This window comes from Carcharodon carcharias, chromosome 18 (genome assembly GCF_017639515.1).
Source record: "Carcharodon carcharias isolate sCarCar2 chromosome 18, sCarCar2.pri, whole genome shotgun sequence".
Taxonomy (NCBI): Eukaryota; Metazoa; Chordata; class Chondrichthyes; order Lamniformes; family Lamnidae; genus Carcharodon; species Carcharodon carcharias.
In genome coordinates, this window is record NC_054484.1 from 42,937,784 (window position 1) to 42,962,323 (window position 24,540).

The 24,540-nt window shown below is 43.2% G+C and overlaps 1 protein-coding gene across 1 annotated transcript; it reads left to right on the forward strand.

Annotated features, from left to right (window-relative positions):
* Positions 1-7,704: 7,704 nt before the first annotated feature.
* Positions 7,705-16,515, forward strand: LOC121290702 (cytochrome c oxidase copper chaperone). The gene is made up of 3 exons (XM_041211518.1): positions 7,705-7,950; positions 14,842-14,951; positions 16,262-16,515. The coding sequence occupies exons 1-2, from the start codon at positions 7,835-7,837 to the stop codon at positions 14,924-14,926; spliced, it is 201 nt and encodes a 66-aa protein (XP_041067452.1). The 5' UTR covers positions 7,705-7,834; the 3' UTR covers positions 14,927-14,951; positions 16,262-16,515.
* Positions 16,516-24,540: the final 8,025 nt, after the last annotated feature.

The following is a 24,540-nucleotide window of genomic DNA, read 5'->3' on the forward strand; positions in this document are numbered from 1 at the left end:
TAACATGGTGCACAATGGCCCAGGATTGTCTCTGCTTTCTGGCTCCAACTACTTGTAGCGCAATTGCCGAGGACTGTCTCTGCTTTCTGGCCTCAACTACCTGTAGTGCAATGGCCCAGGATTATCTCTTCTTCCTGGCTCCGAATAATTTGCCCCCCAGCTCTGTCGTGTGTCTTTGACCACCTCTTCCCCAGTCATCCACCCCTCCCTCCCAATCGTGTGTCTCTGTCCACCCCTTCCCCAGTCATCCTCCCAGTCATGTGGCTCTGTTCCACACCCCCGCGCCCCCCCCCCCCCCCCCCCCCCCCCCCCCACCGCCGCCCCGGGCTCTGTTGAAGACTTCCATCCCCAACCCCTCCACTGAAGCCACTGCCTACAGCCCCTTCCCTTTCCTCTATCTTGTCTCACTTCCCACCTCCACCTCCAGTTAAGTCTTTGCTTTCCAGCCCCTTCCCTCACCTCTGTCTTGTCTCACCAACCCCACCATGCCAACTTCCCACTGGTCTTGCCTGAGCAGCCTTGGCACAGGGTTGGAACAGCAGCACAGTGAAAGGTAGGCGAGCGCTATGCGCACAAACCTCAAGGCCACAATTGAAGTGCAGTTCTCCAGCTGCATGTCTGTTTCATATGATCGTGATTAACACTGGTCTAATTAGCTGCTGACATGGCCAGTTGATTTGGAGAGAGGGATGTGATTCCAGCAAGCTGAGCATTCATGATATTCAAATGCATGCAAATGTGGTTCCCAGCATGGTGCAGCAGCCTACCCGACCAGCCATGAAAATCGGAAGAGGAAAATTGCAAACTATTTTTACATTGGCGGGAAACAGACTTTTGGCCGCATTCCGAATTTTCCCGTTTCACCCGCCACGATGCACGCCGCTGGTAGGACTGGAAAATTCCGCCCTTATGGCGGCAACTTCCAGTCCCACTCACCAGCGGGATTTCCAAGTGCTGCCGAAGTCAATCGACTTTCGGCTGGCTTGCTGCCTTTTCTAGACCTGGCCAGAAAATTCCAGCTACAGTGTGTAGACACAGTTGGCAATAGGAAGGCAAATGGCATTTACGCTTTTATTACAAGGGAATTGGAGTATTATACAGGGTTTAGGTGAGATCAGACCTGGAGTACTGTGTGCAGTTTTGGTCTCCATATTTGAGGAAGGATAAGGGTATAATTATATTGGAGACAGCGCAGTGCAGAAAAGGTTCACTAGATTGGTTCCTGGGGTGAGAATGTTGTCCTATGATAAGAGGCAGAGTAAATTGTGCCTTTAATCTCTGGAGTTTAGAAGAATGAGAGGTGATCTCATTGGAACCTAGAAGATTCTGAAGGGACTTGATAGGATAGACACTGAGAGGTTGTTTCCCCTGGCTGTGGAAACTAGAACACAGGCATCGTGTCAGGTTAAGAGGCTGATCTTTTAGGATTCAAATGAGGAATAATTTCTTCAAAGAGTTGTGAACTTTTGGAATTCTCTACCCCAGAGGGTTGTGGATGCTCCATCATTGAGTATATTTAAGGCTGAGGTAGATATTTGGTCTCTGAAGGGATCAAGGGATATGGTGAGTGGATGGGAAAGTGGATTTAAGGCCGGTGAATAACCATAATTGTATTGAATGGCAGAGCAGGCTCAAGGAGCTATGTGTTCTACACCTGCTTCTATTTCTTATGTTCTAGAAGATCAGCCACAAAATTTTTGAATACAGGGCAAGATCAAATAGCTGACTGGCCTTATCCCACTCCTATTTCTAAAGTTCGCTAGGGTTTCCTTGGCTTTATTAATAGAAGCATAGAGTACAAAAGAAAAGAAGTTTTGCTAAACCTTTATAAGCTACTGATTAGGCCTCAGCTGGAGTATTATGGCCAATTCTGGGAATCACACTTTGGATATCAAAGCCTTAGAGAGGGTGCAGAAGACATTTACTAGAAAGGTGTGAGGGATGAGGAACTTCGGTTTTCTGGAGAAGATTAAGGGGAGATTTGATAGAAGAGTTCAAATGTTCTGATAGACTAAATAAGAAAAAAAACTGTTTCCAAGAGCAGAAGGGTCAGTAACTGGAGGATACAGATTTATGATTGACAGATGAACCAGAATGACATGAGGAGACATAATTTTACACAGCAAGTTGTTGTGATTTGAACGGTACTGTCTGAAAGGGAAAAGGAAATAGATTTAATAATAACTTTGAAAGGGAATTGGATAAATACTAGAAGGGAAACAATTAGCAGGGCTAAGGAGAAGGAGCAGGGGACTGGGACCAGTTGGATGGATCTACCAAATCAAGCATGTTGGGCCAGCAGGCCTACTTCTGTGCTATATTATTCAGTCACTATAAATGTGTGGAATAAACTCACAGATGGAGTCTGGAGGAATTCCAACACTCCAGCATTGTCCTTGAGTTTCCATGAGTTAAAAGGTTTTACTGCTGGACACCATTGCGAACAATCAGAAGAAAAATCGCAGGGTTATTATAAAGATGGTATGTTTTTTCTTCTTTTCTTCAAACACTTCCATTAATTAGTTATAAAAACATTTCAGATTGAGGGAAAAGAAAACAAAAACAGAATTACTTGGAAAAACTCAGCAGGTCTGGCAGCATCGGTAGAGAAGAAAAGAGTTGGCATTTCGAGTCCTCATGACCCTTCCACAGAACTGGGAAAAGAATGCTGTTTGACTGGATGGGCCAGTTGAGGGTGTAAGGTCATTTGATGAAACTTCAAGAAATATGTCCAAACAAAATTAGTAACCCTAAATGGAAGTGAAAACCTTAGAATCGGTTAATAAACAATTGGATACTATACAATGGCAGGTGATATTTAGATCATTTTAGATAGATAAATGACGGTAGATCAAATGGCTTTCCTTATCTACAATTACCTGGTGATCTCAGTCGTGCCCTTCTGGAGTGCAAGGGGATTTTTCCCATAATTGATGCCCTGCAAGTCTACAACATTAAGATAGTGCCTTTAATGTAGTAAATTGTTACAAAGGGTTCACAAAAATGACCCTGAGCCAAAAAGATATTAGGGCAGCTAATCAAAAATTTGGTTAAAAAGATAAGTTTTAAAGACGTTTCTTAATGGAGCAAATGGAGAAGGTTTAGGGAGGGCATTTCAGAGATTGGGGCTTTGACACCTGAAGGCAAAAGAGTTCTCCGGGGCTTTGAAAGACTTGAGGTTACAAACATTGGGTGGGACAAGGCCAAGGAGGGATTTGAACACGAGGATGAGAATTTTAAATCTGAGGCATGGTTACATTGTGAGCCATTGTAGATCAGTGAGAACATGGGACTTGGTATGAGTCAGAAAACTAGCTAACAAGGAATGGCTCTGTCTGAGGATCACCATTATTGCCAGGGGTTTTCCATAAATTTGTTCACATTTATCCCCTATTAAAAAGGGAATTTTGAAAAACAATTATTCTGCATGAACTTTGTTATTCCTTTTGGGAACTGTATGAATACTGGAGAGCTGTTGAAACCGGTAAAAGTTAATAATAGAGATGATAGTAGGGCCGTGTTTAGTGGTGGCGGCAGGGAAGAAAAAGCAGGGGACGAACGCACTTCAGCGATCAGTGTACGGCTGCAGCTTGTCATCGGCATTCAATCGGCTGTCACCGGGGCTGCCGTCCCCATTAAGCATGGCTTCCGAAGTGCTCAACAAGGAGCGATGATCACTGTTAGAGCAGCACTTGGAGGATGAGGGTGCATCAATTACCGTGCGTCTTCATAGCAGGCTGTACGCTGCTGGCCGACGACGGATCCCTTGTCTCGGACCCGGAGGGCATCAGGGCCATCACCCGAGATTACTACACTGCCCTGTTCTCTCCGGATCCGTCCAGCGAGGATGCTTGCAGAGTTTTGTGGGAGGACCTGCCGCAGGTCGGCCCGGAGTCCGCCGGAAAGCTCGACTCCCCTATAAGTCTGGGGGAGCTGACCGGTGCACGCGATGGTCTCTCCAGGGGCAAATACCCGGGACTAGACGGGCTGACCGTAGAGTTCTTCCGGGCGTTCTGGGATGTCCTGGGGAGCGACTTCGCAGGGGTCCTGGGGGAGAGCATTGCTACCGGGGAGATGCCCCTTTTGTGACGCAGGGCCGTGATCGCCCTGCTGCCGAAGAAGGGGGATCTCCGCCTTCTTAAAAATTGGCGCCCGGTCTCCCTCCTCAGCATGGACTACAAAATCTTTGCCCGAGTCATGTCTTCTCGGCTCAGCACCGTGCTGGACCACATGATCCACCCTGACCAGTCCTACACTGTCCCGGACCGTACAATTTATGATAACATCCATCTGGTCCGGGACATCATCCACCATTCCCAGAGGGCTGGTCTGTCGAGCGCCTTCCTGTCTCTTGATCAGGAGAAGGCGTTCGACAGTGTGGATCACGGATACTTACTCGGAACTCTGCGAGCATTCGGGTTCAGGACACATTTTGTCGACCGGATCCGACTTCTGTACACCGCCGCGGAGTGTCTAGTGAAGGTTAACGGGTCCCTGACGGCGCCCCTTCGCTTTGGGAAGAGGGGTACGTCAGGGCTGCCCCCTGTCTGGCCAGTTGTATTCTATTTGCGTGGAGCCTTTCCTGCGCCTCATGCAGAGGAGGTTGTCGGGTTTGGTTCTGCGCAGGCCGGGCATTGGGGTGGTCCTTTCGGCTTATGCTGATGACGTGCTCCTAATGTTTAGTGACCCGGCTAACCTGCGGAGGATGCGCGAGTGTCGGGATGTCTACTCTGCCGCTTCTTCTGCCAGGATCAACTGGGATAAATGTTCTGGACTCCTGGTCGGTCAGTGGCAGATGGATCCCCTACCCGAGGAGCTCAGGCCTTTCACCTGGAGCAGGACCAGCCTCCTCTACCTTGGGGTCCATCTCTGCCCTGCTGAGGAATCCTGGCCGGCGAACTGGCAGGAACTGGAGACGAAAGTTACCGCTCGCCTGCGGCACTGGACAGGACTGCTCCGAGTGCTATCTTACCGGGGTCAAGTTCTGGTCATAAACCAGCTGATCGCCGCCATGTTGTGGTATCGACTGGTCACTTTGAACCCTCCCCCGGACTTTGTCACAAGAATCCAGAAATTGTTAGTCGACTTCTTCTGGGACAAAAGATTGCACTGGGTCGCTGCTGAGGTTCTGAGTCTCCCGCTTAAGGAGGGTGGTCAGGCGCTAGTTTGCCTACGCACACAGGTGGCGACTTTCCGCCTTCAGACCCTGCAGCGATACCTTTACGTCGAGCCTCCTCCTAGATGGTGTGCCCTGACGACATATTTCTTCCGTCAGGTGCACGGCCTGAATTATGACGTGCAGCTCCTGTTTATAGAACAGAGGGGCCTCGGTGGCTCCTTGCAGGTGTTGCCCGTCTTTTACCAGGACCTGATCAAAGTCTGGAACGTGGTCGCCTCGTGACGCAGCTCTCCCCCGTCAGGAGTAGCGGCTATCGTCAGAGAGCCGCTGCTCAGGAATCCACCCCTCCGTCCTTTTCAGTGGTTGGCGGAGAGGAGGGCTGTGGCCGCAGGGATGAACAGGATCAGGGACGTGCTGGGTGGCGGAGGACTGGGCTGTATGCTCCCGCAGGAGTTGGCGCGTTGCACGTCTGTGAGTGTCCAAGTCGCAGCCGATGCCATCCAAGACCTGAGAACGGTCGTGCTCGGACCTGATGTTATTTTGGGTCTTGAGGTGGCCCAGGTGCGCGGTGGTCTTCCGTCTGAGAGTTCCCCTGTTCGGACAGAATTCCACATTGGCCCCAAGCCCCGAACCCTCCCTCGGGTGCTGGTGCCCCGCAATATGAGCCGCCTCGGGGACATGCCCTCTGTGCCTTTTGGCACGGCAAAGAGGAGCTTTTTGTACGGACTGCTGCTGCACACATTCCATTTTCTCGCCCTTGTCCGCCGCCCGGACACGCCCTGGCGTGCCTTGTTGCCGTCCGGCGGCAGAGGCCCCCAATGGGAGGCCCTCTACGGAGGTGTCGTCCCCCTTTCTATCGGGGACCTGGGTTGGAGGGTGTTGCATGCAGCAGTCCCCTATAATAGGAGAATGCATAGGTTCACGGACTCTCAGGACACATGCCCTTTTTGCGGTCTTGTGGAGTCCGTGGACCATGCATATATAGGGTGTTGTAGGCTGCACTCCCTTTTTAGTTATTTGAAAAACCTTTTATTGATGTTTTGTTTGCAGTTCAGCCCCACTCTCCTGATCTATGGGCACCCGGTGCGGAAGGGGGTCGGGAAGGAGGACCTCCTCATGAACCTGCTCCTGGGCCTGGCCAAGTTGGCCATTAACAGGTTCAGGCAGTGGGCGATCGACGGGGGAGTCCCGCCCGATTGTTTGTCCCTCTTCCGCGGCTACGTTCGCAGCCGGATGGCCCTGGAGAGGGAGCACGCGGTGTCTGCTGGCACACTTGAGGCCTTCCGTGCTCGGTGGGCACCGCGGGGACTGGGGTGTTTTGTTGACTCCTTTAATCACATTTTGATTTAAAGTTTGTAAGGTTCCTTTAAACTTTGTCCTCGGTTTTACAGCTGACCTGAATTAGGGGCTGTGCCTGATTTATCCCAATTTTGTTGATTTAGTTTAATTGTTTTCATTTTAAAAGATTATCAAGAGTTCATAGCAGGCTGAGCGGAGTCCTGGAGCGCTGAGATCAGTCAGGCAAGCACTGGGAAAGGGAGGAATTGCGGAGGGTATGCAGCGCCTTGCTTCCAGGATCCCCTTCCAAGTCCACTGGGAAGCCACAAGTGTTTATTTCTCATGTGACGGAGGCCCTCCTTCCCTCCTGCTCGTTAAATGCCAGCGGAGGCAGGAAGAGGTGCTTAATGGCCAGTAAAGTGGCTTCATTTGGTTCCAGTGGAGTGGCTCAACTGCGACCCTTCTCATTGCTTGCAAGATGGCGTGGCAACGGAAAGCAGGGTGTCCAACTCTTACGAAATAAAATAAAGGACACTTCACCGGGGAAATTGGGACTGTTGGTGACTAATTGAGGGAGTGGGTGGGAGGGTATAGTGTTTAGTGAGCAGAAAAACAAGAGGTGTTTGTTGCTGGTGACAATGGTTGTGTGCTGATTTGATGCAACCAACACTTACAGCTTATCCTCTGGAGTCACTTTGCTGGATGACTCACAGGCTTGTAGCCCGATTCAAATCACTCCGCTGAGACTCCCAGACTCCGTTTCCCACAGGCTGTCCGAGAAATCGGAGACAAAAGATGTCCTTTAAGGGACGCAGATCAGTCAAAATAAATGACAATCCATTACAATATGGGACAGTTAGTCGACTTGGCAGGAGGAGGATGCCATCCTACTCGCCGCCTTCCTATGCCATTTTGCCAGTCTTCCCGTTTCAGGCTGTCCCCAAAGAGCTGGTAAAATTCAGACCGTAGTTTTCCTAATTAAGAGCACAGAATCAAGCCAATCTGCTCAATAGGCACGGTGTTTGGAGTCCATTCTTCATCTAACTGTATCAATTCTCCTTTTCAAAGGTGTATTAAAATATACTTTTATTTTAACGATTATTAGGAGAACTGTCCCATCTCATTCCTCTTTGAACATTTCAACATCTGCATAGTGGCATCTATTACCCGCGCATATCCGCGCAGGTGATGTGCCCGGTCTAAAGTGGTGTGCTCTGGGATTTGTAGTTCAATCTCTGGCGTTCAGTTAGGATCGGGACGGAAGGAGAACTACAAATCCCAGGATTCAGTACGCCCTTAACCTCGTTCCGATCTCTAATGCGTATTGGCGTAGCATTGATGCTGTTGGTGGAAGGTCGCATGAAGGTAGAAAAGCAGATAAAACAATTTGGTTCATAACAAAAACAAAGCGGCAATTAAATATTATTTTAGACAAAGATGTCTGAATTAACCGTGGTCACATCGTTGGGGACGGTGCCCACTGGACAAGCTGAGAAGAAGCCTTTGAAACCATGTTGTGCGTGTCCTGAGACCAAGAAAGTCAGGGATGCCTGGTAATGAGAAACTTTTTCGTGCCTCTATTTATACCTTTATATCGCTGCTGTGAGTTGTTCTGTTCTAAAACGATCTCCAGTTCGCGTACTTTCCGAGTGGACGCATACAGGTCCGATTTGACGCCAGGTTTCATCCTCAGCTGAATTAGTTCCACTCCTACCCGCTTACTTCATTCTCTAATGATAATTGTACACATTCAACACTTGCCCTAATAATTGCGAAGGTGTTTATTAGAAGGGCGGGAGGAAATGTCGGATTTTTCAAATGACGTGCTTTGAAATTTATCACTGAAATATTCGAGCTGAGCAAGAACTTCCTGTCCTCATCAACTCAGCGAGATTACCACATCAACCATTACTTCTGCAAATTGTTACGCAGTTTACATAACACTCGTGCATCTTCCATTATCATCGGTATAGGTGCATAGCTCGAGGACTGGAACTGTAGGGAACAAATTGAACACTTTCAATAACATTGAGCTTGTTTCCGGATGACACGTGGATCAAGGCCATGTGTTTTATTCAGGTCACTAAAAGTTAGACTTACACTTGGAGTCTAAGTTGTCAGGAAGAGAGAATAAGGGTCTGGTGAGAAAGACTAAGAAGATCTAAAGGAGAGTTGTTAAAGTGGCAAACAGATTTCGTGGCTTGGAAGCCAAGGTCCATAAAGCCACAGTGGAGTTGGGGAGTGGTGTTTGATGGTAGTGGCCAAGGTACTGGGGTGAGGACGGTAGATGATAAGGCTAGAGGACAGAAAGTTAGTGATTTTGGGGCATATCCAGAATCCAAGATCTGTGGGAAGGACTAACATGATCAGTAAATGACAACAATTGAGGGAGTTAATTGTCAGCAAATGCTTCTAAGGCTATTGCATGGCTTTCAAGGAGGACATTGAGTGAATAGTGGTGTGGTTGTGTACAGTTTCCATTGAGGACTGGTGGGATATGGAAAAGCAGCAAAATATTACAAGATAGGATGAGATGCTATCCCACCCTCTCACTGGTCAGCACCACCATGCACATAAAAGAATTCCAAAGCAGGACCTGGAAATGCTCCAAACTGTCTTACTGTGAAAGGAAATGTTTATAACTGAAAGAGGGCAGGCAGTAATTTAGGAACAGACTGTATGGAGCTCAGGAAGGACTCTGTGTCAGTCATGGAGACCATGGGGTGTTTTAACCATGGCACGCCAATCCCGATGGTGGAACCGGAAGTGGGCTCTCCCCTTTTTGCTGGTTCTCGTGCCATTCCTATTAAAGTTTAAACAGCCATAGCACTGCCAAGCGCCAGAGCCCATCTTCTATGATGTCTTCCTTCAATGGCTGTGTCCTGACCAACCTTCTCCTGCTGGTGCTGCCTGTTGTTGACCGGCAAGAACCTTCTTTTGTTGTCTTTGCCTGTTCGTGAGGTTGCAAGAATATTGGTTGCATGAGGCCCAGGGGTATTGTAGTAATTGAACTGTATGATGAAGGCAAATGGTGATATGAGAACAAGAGTGTCCAGGAATTTCACCCATAGAACTGATGAGCGGAACTGATAAACACTGGGCACTGCACGTGCTTTTGGAGACATTGCAAAAATATTCATTAAGGTTTTTATCTAGAACCCATAACCATCCACCGTCATCCTGACATCTTCACTCTTGTCCCCTTCAACTCCCCCCAACCCCTCATATTACCCTGGACCCTGTCACCATCTGATTGGAAATGCCTCTCTTCCCCTCTGAGCCTGCACCCGTTCCCCTTCTGGTCCCATACCCTCCCCAAATCATCCTTAGAGTTTTTGTTAGGTCCTATGAACTGCCTACAACATATTTGGTTATCCCAACTTCAGGTTGGATCTGCTGACAGCTCTCCCCCCCCCCCCCAACCCCCACCTAAATTGACCTCTGTCTTCTGACTGTTAATGTTCCTTCTGCCAGTCAACGCCCTGAGATGGATCCACATGTGGACAGTACTGACCCGGCCTTTTAGGCCCCTCATTTTCTCACCTTGACCGATTGCTTGTCTGTACCACACCCCTAACAAATTTGATTGAATTTTTTGAGGAGGTGACCATTTGTGTAGATGGGGATAGCGCTGTTGATGTAGTCTTCGTGGATTTCAGTAAGGCTTTTGACAAGTTCCTGCATGGGAGAATGGTCAAGAAGGTAAGAGCGCATGGGATCCATGGCAATTTGGCAGATTGGATCCAAAATTGGCTTAGTGGCAGGAGGCAGAGGGTGATGTTTTCACAAGGATTGGTGCTGGGACCCTTACTGTTTATAGTATACATTAATGATTTAGGTGTCAACATAGGAGGTGTGATCAGTAAGTTTGCAGATGACATGAAAATTGGTGATGTCATAACTTGTTAGGAGGAAAGCCTTAGTTTACAGGGTGATATAGACGGGCTGGTAAAATGAGCAGAGCAGTGGCAAATGGAATTTAATCCTGAGAAGTATGAGGTGATGCAGTTTGGGAGGACTAACACGGCAAGGGAATACACAATGAATGGTAGGACCCTAGGAAGTACAGAAGATCTTGGTGTACCTGTACATAGATCCCTGAAGGCAGCAGCACAGGTAGATAAGGTGGTTAAGAAGACTTATGGGATACTTGCCTTTATTAGCCAAGGCATAGAATATAGGAGCAAGGAGGTTATGTTGGAGCTGTATAAAATGCTAGTTAGACCACAGCTGGAGTAGTGTGTACAGTCCTGGTCGCCACATTATAGGAAGGATGTGATTGCACTGGAGAAGGTACAGAGCAGATTCATCAGGATGTTGCCTGAGCTGGAGTGTTTCAGCTATGAAGAGAGACTGGTTAGGGTAGGGTTGTTTTCCTTAGAGCAGAGAAGGCTGAGGGGGGAACCTGATAGAGGTATACAAAATTATGAGGGGCATAGATAGGAAAGATAGGAAGAAACTCTTCCCCTTAGAGGAGGTGTCAGTAACCAGGGGGCATAGATTTCAGGTAAGGGGCTGGAGGTTTAGGTGGGACCTGAGGAAAAAAATTTTCACACAAGGTGGTTGGAATCTGGAGAACACTGCCTGAGGGGATGGTAGAGAATTGAACCCTCACAACATTTAAGAAGTATTTAGATGAGCACTTGAAACACCAAAGCACACAGGGCTACAGGCCTAGTGCTGGAAAAGGGGATCAGAATAGATAGGTGCTTAATGGCAGGCACGGACATGAAGGGCCTGTTGTGCTGTATAACTATAACTCTATGAGATGCCAGACCCATCTCACTTTCTTCCTCCGTGCCCCTCGCACCCCCCCGACCACACACTCTGGAACCCTCAGTTGGATCCCTCTAATACTCCTCCATGCCTGATACCTACCCCACTCACCCCTGACTTGCCATTGCCAGTCCTGAGCCTTCGTGCAAGTTACCATTCTCCAGTTCCCCTCGAGTAAATTGGGCCTTTGTTGTCTGCGGTTTGGAAGAATGAAACACAATATTCTGAAGGGGCTTGACAGGGTAGACACCGAGGTGTTTCTGTTGGTTGGGGAATATAGAACATGGGCACAGTCTCAGGATAAATGGTCAATCATTTAGGACTGAGGTAAGGAGAAATTTCCTCACTTAAAGGGTTGTGAATCTTTGGAATTCTGTACTCCAGGGGATTGTGGATATTTCAACGATGAATATATTTAAGCCTGGGAAAGACAGATTTTTGGTGTCTCAGGAAATCGAGGGATGTGAGGCGTGGACGGGAAATAGAGTTGAAGCCCAAGATCAGCCATAATCGCATTGAATGGCAGAGCAGGATCGTTGGGTTGTATGGTCTTCTCGTGCTGCTATCTCATTCTTGAGTAAAAGTGCATTGAGTACCCACAAAACAAAACAAAAGGGCTTTAAAATTTCATAAGTTACATAACGTTGTTGGCTTTTGGCTCAGTGCTAGTACTTTGGCCTCTGAGTCAGTAAGTTATGGGTTTACATCCCACTCCAGAGACTTCAACACACAATCTAGGTTGTTGGAGGTGCTGTCATTTGGATGAGACATTAAATTGAGGTCCTGTCTATCCTTTTGGGTGGGGTGAACAATCTAATGGCTCTGTTAAGAAGACAATGCAGGTACTTCTCCTTGATGTCCTGCATAATAGTTATTCCTCAACTAATGCCACCAAAACAAAAACTGGTCAATATCACATTGCTGTTTGTGAAACTTGCTGTCCACAAATTGGCTGCTGAATTTCCTTCATTACAACAGTGACTACTGTATTTCAAAGTACTTCATTGATTGTAATGCACTTTGGAATATCTTGCGTCGTGGATGGCGCTATATCAACGCAAATTTTTCTTTCTTGCGTAACTGCCTTTTACTTCAATTAATCCTAATGATGTAGAGCCACCCAGAATTTTGGTTCTGGAAATGTATATAGATTTAAATGACTTTTCCGAGCTAACTTTACATGACCAGTCTTTTTACCACCTTGAAATAAAGAAAGACATGCATTTCTGTAGTGACTTAGGTGACCATAGGATGCCCAAAAACACTTTACAGCCAACTAAGTCCTTTTGAAGTGCAGTTACTGTTGTTACACAGGAAATGCAGCAACCAATTTGCACACAGCAAGCTCCTGTAAACAGCAGTGCGATAACAATCAGATGACGTGTTGGTGATGTTGACTGAGGATTACATATTGGCCAGGCCACCAGGGATAACTACCCTGATTTTTGAAATAGTGCTTTGGAATCTTTTACCTCCACCTGAGAGGGCTAACAGGATCTTGGTTTAAGGTCTCATCTGAAAAACAGCACATCAGGCAGTACAGTGCTCCATCAGTCCTGCACTGGAGTGTCGGCCTTGATTTTTGGGCTCAATAGCATTGAATTCAGTGTTTTGTAATTGTTCTTGGATGCACACATATACACATAAATATATATACATTGTGGTGGGAGATGCCTTCTTGAACCACTGCAGTATGTGTGGTGGAGATGCTGCGACAGTATTGTGAAGTAAGGAGTTACAGGATTTTAACCCAGGAATAGTTATGTATTTCCAAGTCAGGATGGTGACTTGGAGCTGGTGGTGTTCCCATGCATTTGCTGCCCTTGTCTTCCTCCTTTTGGGTTTGGGAGGTGCTACTGAAGATGCCATGGTTAGTAATTGAAAATGCTGGAAAAGCTCAGCAGGTTTGGCAGCATCTGTGGAGAGAGAAATAGAGTTCAAGTCGAATATGAATCTGCACACATGTGGTACAAATGTTATTTGTCAGTTATCAACCTAGGCCTAAATGTTGTCCAGGTGTTGCTGCATTACCTGAGGAGTTGTGAATGGAACTGAACGTTGAGCAATCACCAGCAAAAATCCTCATCATTTCTGATCTATAGAGGAAAGGTCTTAAAGCAGCTGAAAATGTTTGGGCCTAGGATATGCCCTGAAGAACTCTTGCAGCAATGCCTTGGGTCTTAAGAAGATTTGGCTCCAACAACCATCATCACCTTCCTTTGTGTTAGGTGTGATTCCAGCCAGTGGGGAGTTTTTCCCCCTAACTCCCACTGACTTTTATTTTATTTGGGCTTCTTGATGCATACTTGGTCAAAAGCTGCATTAAAATCACTCTTGCCTCACCACTGGAATTCAGCTCTTTTGTCCCTACTTGGATCTAATCTGTAATAAGGTCTGGAGCTAAGTAGCCCTGGTGGAACCCATACTGTGAGATCAGCGAGCATGTTAGTGATGAGTAAGTGTCGCTTCATAACTCTGTTGATGCCACCTTCCATCACTTTGTTGATTGACAGTAGACTGGGGCAGTTAATTGGCCAGATTAGATTTGTCCTGCTTTTTGTGGACAGAACATAGCTGGGCAATTTTCCATTATTTGTATGTTTGTATCACCTAATTGGAATGTTTATATTTTTTAGTTATCAATAAAACACCGATGACTAATCAGATTCTTTCTGTTTTTCTGTTCGCCACCAAAACTTCTTGTACAAGAAACTTTTTGAAGCTCCAGTTGCCACTGGATTCAAAATGACAGTGTGCAAAAACAGATCCAAGAGCCACACTACAGCACATCAAGCCCACTTCTCATACAAATCATATGAAAATTTGCCAAATAATGGATTATATAGCATGAATTTAATCTCTTCGGGAAAAATATCTCTCCTCCTAGAATAATCTGTTAAAATTCTTGTTTTTATGCTTGAGCCTCAATTACTGATATCCAGCCTGTGGCATATTTATAGAGATCATAATGCCCCCAATGCCACAGAGCAAATTTGGGTTAGGATGAAATCTCAAACCCAAATATTGCACATCATAACCTGTACGTGTTATTTTGAGAGTTAATTTACACTAATAAGGTCATAATACATCTGGGGGCTCTTATGTGAAGAATACAGTGGTGATGTTGAATTTTGTTTCTTATCAGGTGCTTTGATTCTGTTTCCTTTTGGCTGTGCTTCCTAATGAAACATTGTTCTGGTGGAGGTTCCATTGAAATAATAGTAGATGCCAAAGTAATTTTATTTTCCATTATCCACGGTAAAGTTTGAAATCACATAATTGGACAACGTTATAACAAAAATTACCAAACCAAAAAGACCGGAATGGAGACAATTAAAAGACTGTTCTATGTATGATTACTCTTCCCCACTTTGTGGTTTCTTTGTTCAACATTTAAACAATCCCTCCATGCTCCAAAAAAATCTAGAAATGTTTACTTAAGAGTAGTTGTACAAAATTATTTCTCAGAAACAAACAATTTTATTGAAAAATATCTTGATTCCGTTCTGAAATGCAGATCCATTCAAAAGCAGGTATGCTTTTCTTGCTACACAAAATAATATTTACGGAAGCTTAATGGTAGTAAAAGCAGCAAGTCAGTGAAGATTTTTGGTTTTTGCGTTTTTAATAATTCAAACCAATCTACTTAACATTAATTCTGTTTGCAGTATAATTGAGAAAGGGGAGGAGAACTGCAAAGACTTGATTGAAGCTCATAAAGAGTGCATGAGGGCATTGGGATTTAAGATCTGATGAAATGGTGTTTTGGAGATGTGGGGTGAGTATTAATCCTCTCCTTTCTAGCACTCTTTCTAAGTTTGATTTGTCTAAACCATACAATTTACAGTGATTTATATGAGTAATTACTCTCAAAATGCATACAATTTGTATTATGGTAATTATGTCGAATTCTTTTTCCCCTAGAAATAGGCACAGGATATTTTAGCAATACTTCCTGCTTTGGGTACTAGGCAACTATTAAGCATGCACCATACTTTCAATATTTGAATTTTTGTTTTTAATAGTAGCACACACTTATTTGACTTTAACAGCAGTATCACAGTCTTAACTAACATTTGCATATGGATATCTTTTATAATGTTGTTTGGTTTGGATATACTATCTGAGGTAATGAAGCTAGTTAGGGTTTCTTGGCTTCCTGTCCCATCCTCCGTCATCATTCTAAAATTGACCAAGTGGAGGGAGAGCAGAGGAGCCAGCCAATCTTAGGGTGACAAACAATGGAGAAAATAGCTATTAGCTTTTAGCCTAGTTGTAGTTGAGCTTTGTGTAGTGATACAAGTTTATTTTAATGAGTTGAAATATTCAGTATAGATCAGCTCTTGTTATTTTAAAATTTAATTACCATTTCTTTTTGATGTTCTTTCCTTCTGAAAGCATTGATTTTCTTGACCTCTTTCTAGTTGCATGTTTCAAGTAACAATGATTTTGGCTTAACTATTGTAGACAAAAGGACACCTGCCTGTTTGACCTTGGAGTCATAGAAGTTTAGCGTTGTAGTAAGAGAAAAAAACTTTTGATTTTTTTTTCATAACCACAAAATTCTTTGACAAAATAAGGAACTTAATTACTTTCCAAACCTCTGGGTGCTCTCGACATCCGTAAAGTGTTGGTTTCTCTATTAGAGACCTGGCCATTATTTTGTCAATCATCTAACCATGCCAACAGTTAAATTACAATACGTCCATTATGTTTTAAAAATGTAATACATCTTAGATCTTTAATAATTGTGAATCTACCTTTAACTGTGCCTGTGTACTTAAAACCTGATTAAAGTAGAGAAGTGCTCCACTACAGTTTGAACTTTTTTTACTTGTGGAATCATTGTCTATAGCCTTACCCAATATGCAAGTATTGGTCCTTACAAGGATAAACAGAGTAGCCTGATTGTACTTCACTTGGAAATTAATGAAACTAGATGGTTTGATGGAACGCTGACCTTGCCAATTTAAATTGTGTAAATTCAATACCTACAGAATGTTGGGTTAGTTTATACTAAATATACATATTTTTGTGATTTAACCACACTGCACCTGTCTTAAAATTGTGTATTTTTTCACTAAACAGGATTGTGTTTTGGATTAAATTAATGTGTGCTGTGCTGCCTGAAGCTGAATGAAGATGAGTTGTACATGGATGCATTGCTACACAAATGATCTATTACGACAAAAGCTGGAACTGAAAACTCGCCTTCAGTGATTTATTCCAAAAAGTAGTCAGATGGTCACTATTGTTTCTGCTTTTTCTTGTCCAGTTATATAAAATCAAAGATACTTGAAAATTTGTTAGATTTATCTTTTAATAAAAGTTTGAAACTGTCACTTTGGTCCTACTTAATTTTATGTAGGGTTGACAAACCTGCCATTTATCAAGATAAAAGCAAAATACTGCAGATGCTGAAAATCTAAAACAAAAACAAAAATAGCTGGAAAAACACAGGTGTGACAGCATCTGTGGAGAGGAAGACAGAGTTAACTTTTTGAGTCCATATGACTCCATCAGAACTATAAAGAAAAATAGGAATGAGGTGAAATATAATGTTTGAGGGAGGTGGGACAGGTGGAGCTGGATAGAGGGCCAGTGATAGATGGAGGCAAAGAAGAGATTGCCAAAGACGTCATAAACAAAAGGACAACGGGGTGTTGACTGTGGTGATATTAGCTAAGGGTAGAAGCAGGACAAGCAAGTGACAGATGGCCCTAGTGGAGGTGGGGTAGGGGGAAGGGATCGAAATAGACTAAAAGGTGGAGATAAAACAATGGATAGAAATGAATTAAAAATAATAATAGAAATAGGTAGGAAAAGAAAAATATATTTAAAAAATATATAAATTATTAGAAAAAAAGGGGGTTCGGAAAGGGGGTGGCGATGGAGGAGAGAGTTCATGATCTGAAGTTGTCGAACTCAATGTTAAGTCCGGAAGGCTGTAAAGTACCTAGTTGGAAGATGAGGTGCTGTTCCTCCAGTTTGCGTTGAGCTTCACTGGAACGTTGCAGCAGGCTAAGGACGGACATCTGGGCATGAGAGCAGGGTGGTATGTTGAAATGGCAAGCGACAGGGAGGTCTGGATCATGCTTGCAAACAGACCAAAGGTGTTCCGCAAAGCAGTCACCCAGTCTGTGTTTGGTGTCTCCAATGTAGAGGAGATCGCATTGGGAGCAGCGAATGCAGTAGACCAAATTGAGGGAAGTGCAAGTGAAGTGTTGTTTCACTTGAAAGGAGTGTTTGGGCCCTTGGACGATGAGGAGGGGGGGAGTAAAGGGTCAGGTGTTGCATCTTCTGCGGTTGCATGGGAAGATGCCGTGGGAGGGGGTTGAGGTGTAGGGGGTGATGGAGGAGTGGACCAAGGTGTCTCGGAGGGAACGGCCCCTACGGAATGCCAACAGGGGGTGATGGGAAAATGTGTTTGGTGGTGGCATCATGCTGGAGTTGGTAGAATTATTATTTTTAGTTCATTTCCATCCATTGCTTTATCTCCACCTTTTAGCCTATTTCGATCCCTTCCCCCTACCCCACCCCCACTAGGGCCATCTGTCACTTGCTCGTCCTGCTTCTACCCTTAATGTCACCATTAGCACATCCTTTAGCTAATATCACCACCATCAACACCCCTTTGTCCTTTTGTCTATGACATCTTTGGCAATCTCTTCTGTGCTTCCACCTATCACTGGCCCTCTATCCAGCTTCACCTGTCCCGTCCTCCTCAAGCAGCTTCTATTTCACCTTATTCCTATTTTTCTTTAGTTCTGATGAAGAGTCATACGGACTCGAAACGTTAACTCTGTCTTCCTCTCCACAGATGCTGTCACACCTGCTGTGTTTTTCCAGCTATTTTTGTTTTGTTTTTGCTGCCATTTATCAATATATGGTGATTCTATTTTCAAGTTGCACACAAAATGTCATAAGCTTGTATCACAAAATTCAGCGGCTATGTTGCAGAAACCTTACTTGTACATTGTAGTTTTGTAGCTGGGTTGCAAATGGATGTTTATAAGACCATAAGATGTTGGGGCAGAAGTAGTCCATTCGGACTATCGAATCTGCTCTGCCATTGAATGAGATCATGGCTGATCTGATAATCCTCAACCCTACTTTCCTACCTTTTCCCCATAACCCTTGATCCCCTTACTGATTAAAAATCTGTCTATCTCTGCCTTGATTATACTTAACGACCCAGCCTCTACAGCCCACTGTGGTAAAGAATTCCACAGATTACCTTCCACAGAGAAGAAATTCCTCATCATTTCTGCCTTAGATGGGTGCCCCCTCACTCTGAAATTATGCCCTCTGGTCCTAGACTCACCCACAAGGGGAAACAACCTCTCAGCATCTACCCTGTCAAGCCCCCTAAGAATCTTATATGTTTCAATAAGGTCACCCATTTCTTCTAAACTCCAATGAGTACAGGCCCAATCTATTCAATGTCTCCTCATAAGAAAATCCCTCCATACCCGGGATCGATCTAGTGAACCTTCTCTGGACTGCCTCCAATGCCAGTATATCTTTCCTTAGATTAAGGGACCAAACTGTTCACAGTATTCTAGGTGCGGTCATAACTAGTGCCTTGTATAGTTTTAGCACGACTTCCCTATTTTTATATTCCATTCCCATTGAAATAAAGGCCAACATTCCATTTGCCTTACCTATTACCTGCTGAACTTGTATGCTAGCTTTTTGTGATTCATGCATGAGGACCCCCAAATTCCTCTGTGCTGCAGCTTTCTTCAGTCTTTCTCAATTTAAGTAATATTCAGCTCCTTTATTCTTCCTGCCAAAGTGCATAACCTCACATTTTCCCACATCAAATTCCATCTGCCATGTTTTTGCCCACTCACTTAACCTGTCGATATCTCTCTCTAGACTGTCATCCTCACCACTTGCCTTCACATCTATTTTTGTGACCCGCAAACTTGGCGACAGTACGTTCATTTCCCTCATCCAAGTCATTAATATATATTGTAAATAATTGTTGCCCCAGCACTGATCCCTGGGGCACTCCACTAGTTACAGGTTGCCATCCTGAAAATGCCCCCCACCCTATATCCCAACAGCCTGTCTCCTATTAGCCAGTCCTCTATTCATGCTAGTATACTACCCCCAACACCATAAGAAAATTCTAGAAGTCAGTTTGCTATGTTATCGACAGAACGCTATTATCTCTTGATGCCCATTGCAGTGGTTCTGGGGTTCAAGCCACCTCTGCTTGAAATTTTATCATTGCTGTAGATCATGCCTGCTATTCCATTATCTGCATACCAGGTGATGAAAATTTTAAAAGAAAAGGCTGTCAATTTGGCTGGTTCCCTTCACTTTAAAATGCAATGGTGGTGCAACAGTTTAGGATGTTTTATATTCAACTATGCTACAGCACAATAGTGAGGTCAGTAAGAGTTTGCTTTGTACTAGTTGCAGGTGATGTGCTTGTGAGAATATCTCAAGATAGTTTGATACCAAATAACAAACGTGCAGTTTTGATAAAAATATAATACAGCTTGTATAACTGCCTTGTTTTTGTGACTAGGTAGGTTTATTTTATCTAAACTAATTATCTACATAAACTCACATAAATACTTAGAGCAAAAGTTGCAGGACACAGGGAAAGAACTGGGAATGGGACTAACTGGATTGCTCTTTGAAAGAGCCAGTATAGACTCAATGAGATGAATGACCTCTTCTGGTGCTCTACTATTCTATGACTGACTTACAAGACTCAAACCAGTCTTCTTATAAGTTGTTTTGCCTTGTTATTGCTAGTTAATATTTGGCTGTGAAAAATAACCTCCCATCATTTTAATGTTGTGTTGAAGTCTTTGTGCCTGATGAATCTTGTAGATTGGTTATAACTTGGAATTCCTTATTTTGAATACAGGTTCACAATATGCAATCAACACCATCAAAATAACTCCCATGTTGGTTTGGCAAGCCATTTGCATCTAAGGCAAACTCCACAGCAATATAACAGATGGAAGATGGTATTCATTTTAAATATTTAATTCCAAAGTATGTTGTTGGTTTTTTTGGAGCCATTTAAGGTAACCAAAACTCTTGGGACTAGGTAGTTCTATATATGTCACTTGAAGCAGGTTTCTTAGCCATTATAAATTAAACTTTGTTAATGGGAAATAAAGGATGAACTTGCAGAACCTAAGGGCATGTTTTATAGATAAAATGAAAAGATAAATCAGCAAAGGAATTTTGTCCAGTTTTTCCCTTGCATTTCACACATTGGGACAAACTGAACCATGATTTTTAAAAATGTTAAGTTTTATTGATATGCAGTTCACTATGAAAAGGTTACATCATTAAACTATTTGGTGTCTTAAGCCCCTCAATTGCATTGTACCAACCTTATAAAGGATCACGGAAAAGGATATAAAGTAAACTATTCTGTTACTTCAAAAAATAACAGATTGCAAAAGCCGGAAGTTTGAAAACTGCAACTGCAAAGGGAAAGTACAGGTAATGACTTTTCAGTTGTGTGCCTTTCATTAGAACTCAAAATGTCTCAAAACACAATGCATTGTTGGAATGTCATAATAGGGAGGCAGACCACCAGCACCACCTGGAAAGCAATTGAGAATGGGCAAAAAAGTGCTGGCCTTTGCAGTGATGCAAATATCCTATGAATGCTTTTTAAAAAAAAAAGTGGTGCTATTATGCAACAGCAGCATCCCACAAATAGGAGTTTAAGATTGAAAGCTAAAATTTTATAACCTGTCTTTTTACAGATACTGACTGACCTTGTGTGTATCTCCAGCATTTTCTGCTTTTATTCAGTTAATTTGGCTTGAGTACTTTCAAGCATATTCACATTCTTTAGTAAACACTGATTATAGCTTATAAGGAAAGGGTTTACAGACTGGTTACAGCGCAGTGTTTATGTGGAAATGGAATGGGTGCAATACGTGCTGACTGCATCAATACTTGTTAATTGCAGTAATACTGCTGGATTGAAAGGCACAATTTACATTGAAATAAGTGTTAATTGCGACAAACCGATCGAAGCCATACAGGTAATCACAGCAGGACAGGAAGGAGTCTTAAATGGCTAAGTAAATGGAAGACAGCTTAGGCATACATTCACCAACCAACAGCTGATGTTGCACCCAACTAACCAAACAGCATCCAGGAAAGGATTATGTTTGAGCTCTTTCAAAAATTGTGTTCTGTATGTAAACTCTTAGAAAAGTAACACACAAGTGTGCTCGGGAAGGAAAACAGAAGAACAACAGGCAGCGTCAAAGACAGAAGATACATGACAATGGGAAGAGTCCCAGCAAGCTAAGCAGGAAGATCTCAGTCAAAGGTCACTCCTAATAAACCTACATTCGTCTCGGATTGACCACTATGAGGGATAACTGTATGATTTAATTGAAACAATTTTGTTTAAAATTCTCAATGGTGAGAATGGTGTGAGATTATGTCAATTGCAATTCTCAGCCTCTGAATTTAGGGCATGTGGATGATATTATTTCTATGCTATAAGTAGTGGAGAAATAATTTCCTCTATTATACCATATGATGTGCTTGCATGTGGGCAACGTTACAATGAGCATTTGATAAAAATAGCTGTTTGTTTTACATTTAGTCAATTAGAGACCAAAGACTAAATGTTAAATAGCCAAAATAATGCATTGCTGATGCAGTTCCTGTGATAATTGAAATGGAAAATAAGAGGAATTTCATCATATGAGAATTTCTTTTGTAACACTGATAAAGAAAAAGTAAGGTGTGCAGATGGAGGGCACATCAATAGGGGTTAGTCTAGATGTAAAAGTGTGAAAAAAGGTGTTGAATAAGCATCTGATTTTTATAACCTCCATTTGTACAATGACATTAAGAAATAAGTCAATCCCAAAATGCATTGTCAAATTTTTATTATTCCATAATTCTTTATTTATGCTGTATAACCTATTTGCTGTTTCCTAAACATTTCATTAATTTTATTTGAATAAATAGTTACAGAAAAAGAAATCGCATCTATATGGTGCCCAAAATTTTTCACTTCACTTGCAATTAATTGCTGTTAAATACAAAAATGCAGCAGTCATTTGGCTTGTTATGAGCTGAATGGCCAGAAAAAGTAATTTGATTGAAGCCAATACTCTAGGAGAATCCTCAGGTCCTCAAATAATCAATGGGATATTTAGTGTCCTTCTGAATCACTGAAACAAGCAAATGGAAACTCTGATTAACATCTCATGCATAAAACAACATCTCTGACAATGCTGTACTGGAGTTACAGCCTGGATGAAGGGTGTCCAAACTACAGCAAACAAACTTCAGTAATCAAGCCCACAAGGTCAAGACAACACTGTTCTATTCATACTTGTACATTCCTTATTTACTGGTTTTGACCCCTTTGAATTTTTCGGGCCTTGTGATTTGTAAAGAACTGTTCTTAGCCCCGTTATCTTACTGGATGATAGATTCTGAATCAAAACACCAAAATATGCCAGCTTCAACAATTTGAGATGCAAATTGAAGGGAACATTTATTTAAATATTGTAATAGCTCTATATAACTCCATAGCATACACTAAGTTGTCCCTTAACAAAAAAAACTTGAACGCCCCTAGCCTAGATTATGGGCTTCAATGCTGCAGTGGAATCCACAACATTCCGACTCAAAGGAAAAATGCTACCATTGAGCCAAGTTGACGTGATTATGTAAGTTATATACAAACGTTCCTGAAATGTTCTTTTCTGGAGGGAATCAGGGTACATTAATATTGTAAATCTTAGAGCTGAAAGTGTGAAAGAAGGTTAATGCTTATGTTGAATAATCATCTGATTTTTTTTGACTGGACAGTGGGTAATTCTGTACACATAAGATGTCCTATATTTGAATATGTCCTAAATCTGGAGTCAATTAATATAATCCCATAGTGTACGTTGGCTATTAGCTTCTCCATTTAATTGATTTCCATATCTCTAAGGGTATTTTGTAAGATTTAGTATACATTCTATTAACCGGCAACCCAAGTTGCAAATTCAGGCCCACAATCCAGAGCTGCCTCACTTTTAAGATTTATAAACTTGGATTCCAAAAAGTTTTGCTGTGCATCTAGCCACAGTAATTTGATAATCAACGTTCAATACAAAGAAAGGTTTTCCCACTTCTAATTACTAAACAGAAAGCAATATTTGCATTTTTAAGTCACAATAAAACAGCCACCTATTCAACATTGATCGGCAGTCAGAGTCTAAGAGTGTGTTGGTCATGAACAGACCCCTCCTCCTCCAGATACCATGCCCTAAGAGGGCATTGGCAACCATGGATTTCCTTTGGATTGGTCCATGATTATGATTGGCAAAGTAATGCAGTGGGTTGCCATTGCCTTCTGCATCATGGCTGACCAGGAAACTCTCCCACTCTTACCACTCATCATCAGGCATAATGGAAGGATTTACAGGCTGATAATCAACCTGGTTTGCTGTGTTATGAATACATCTTCCATGGCCATCAAGTCCGGGAATGGGACCTGAACCCAGAGCTAAGGACGCTATCTCTGCACCACATGAAGTCCTAAATAGACCACTAATTTAGAGAAATATAACACCTGGCATTCGTCAAGCTAATTGACATCTGGCAATTATAGTTGCTGCTACATGTTTCTGCAATCAAGAGTTCAAATCTCACAATGGCAAACTATGAAACTATGTAACTTCATCTGAAACAGATTTGTACTCGAAAGAGTTACATGTTTCTGCAGTTGGTGACACTTGGAAGGAATCCATATTAATCCTCTTGATTTTTCTTTCTTTTTCACACTCTTTTCCCCATGGGGAATAGTGTGGAGTATTGGAAGGATTTGCAGGCTGATTAACAGCCTTTCTTGCCATCAAGTCCAGGAGTGGGACTTGAACCTGGAGCTTTCTGGCTCAGAGGCAGGAGTGTTACCAGCTGAGCCACAAGACCTCCAGCAAAGAAATGATACCTCAATTCATGGCCAAGCATTTGGATAACAACTTACCTTCCCATCAGGGAATTGAACTCTGGTCTCCCACGTGACAGGCAGGGCTACTATACAAACAAGGGGATACCTAATTATCCAGCAACTGCATTAACTTCAGTTGGACACCTAGAACTTCTGATTTGACAGGTTTAGAGGTCAAAGATTGCAATGGCCAGGGATCAAACCCAGTTCAACTGCTCAGGAAGTAGTCATGCTCACCACTATACCACCATCACTGACTGCTAAAGCAAGTGCTCCACATGAGGCTTGAACTCACAACCTTCAGATTATGAGACTGGCATGCTGCCTACTGCACTAATGACACTCTGAAAGTAATAGTAGCTTGATTAGAGCAGTAATGTTTAGGTCCTATCAGTGAGTTTGTCTT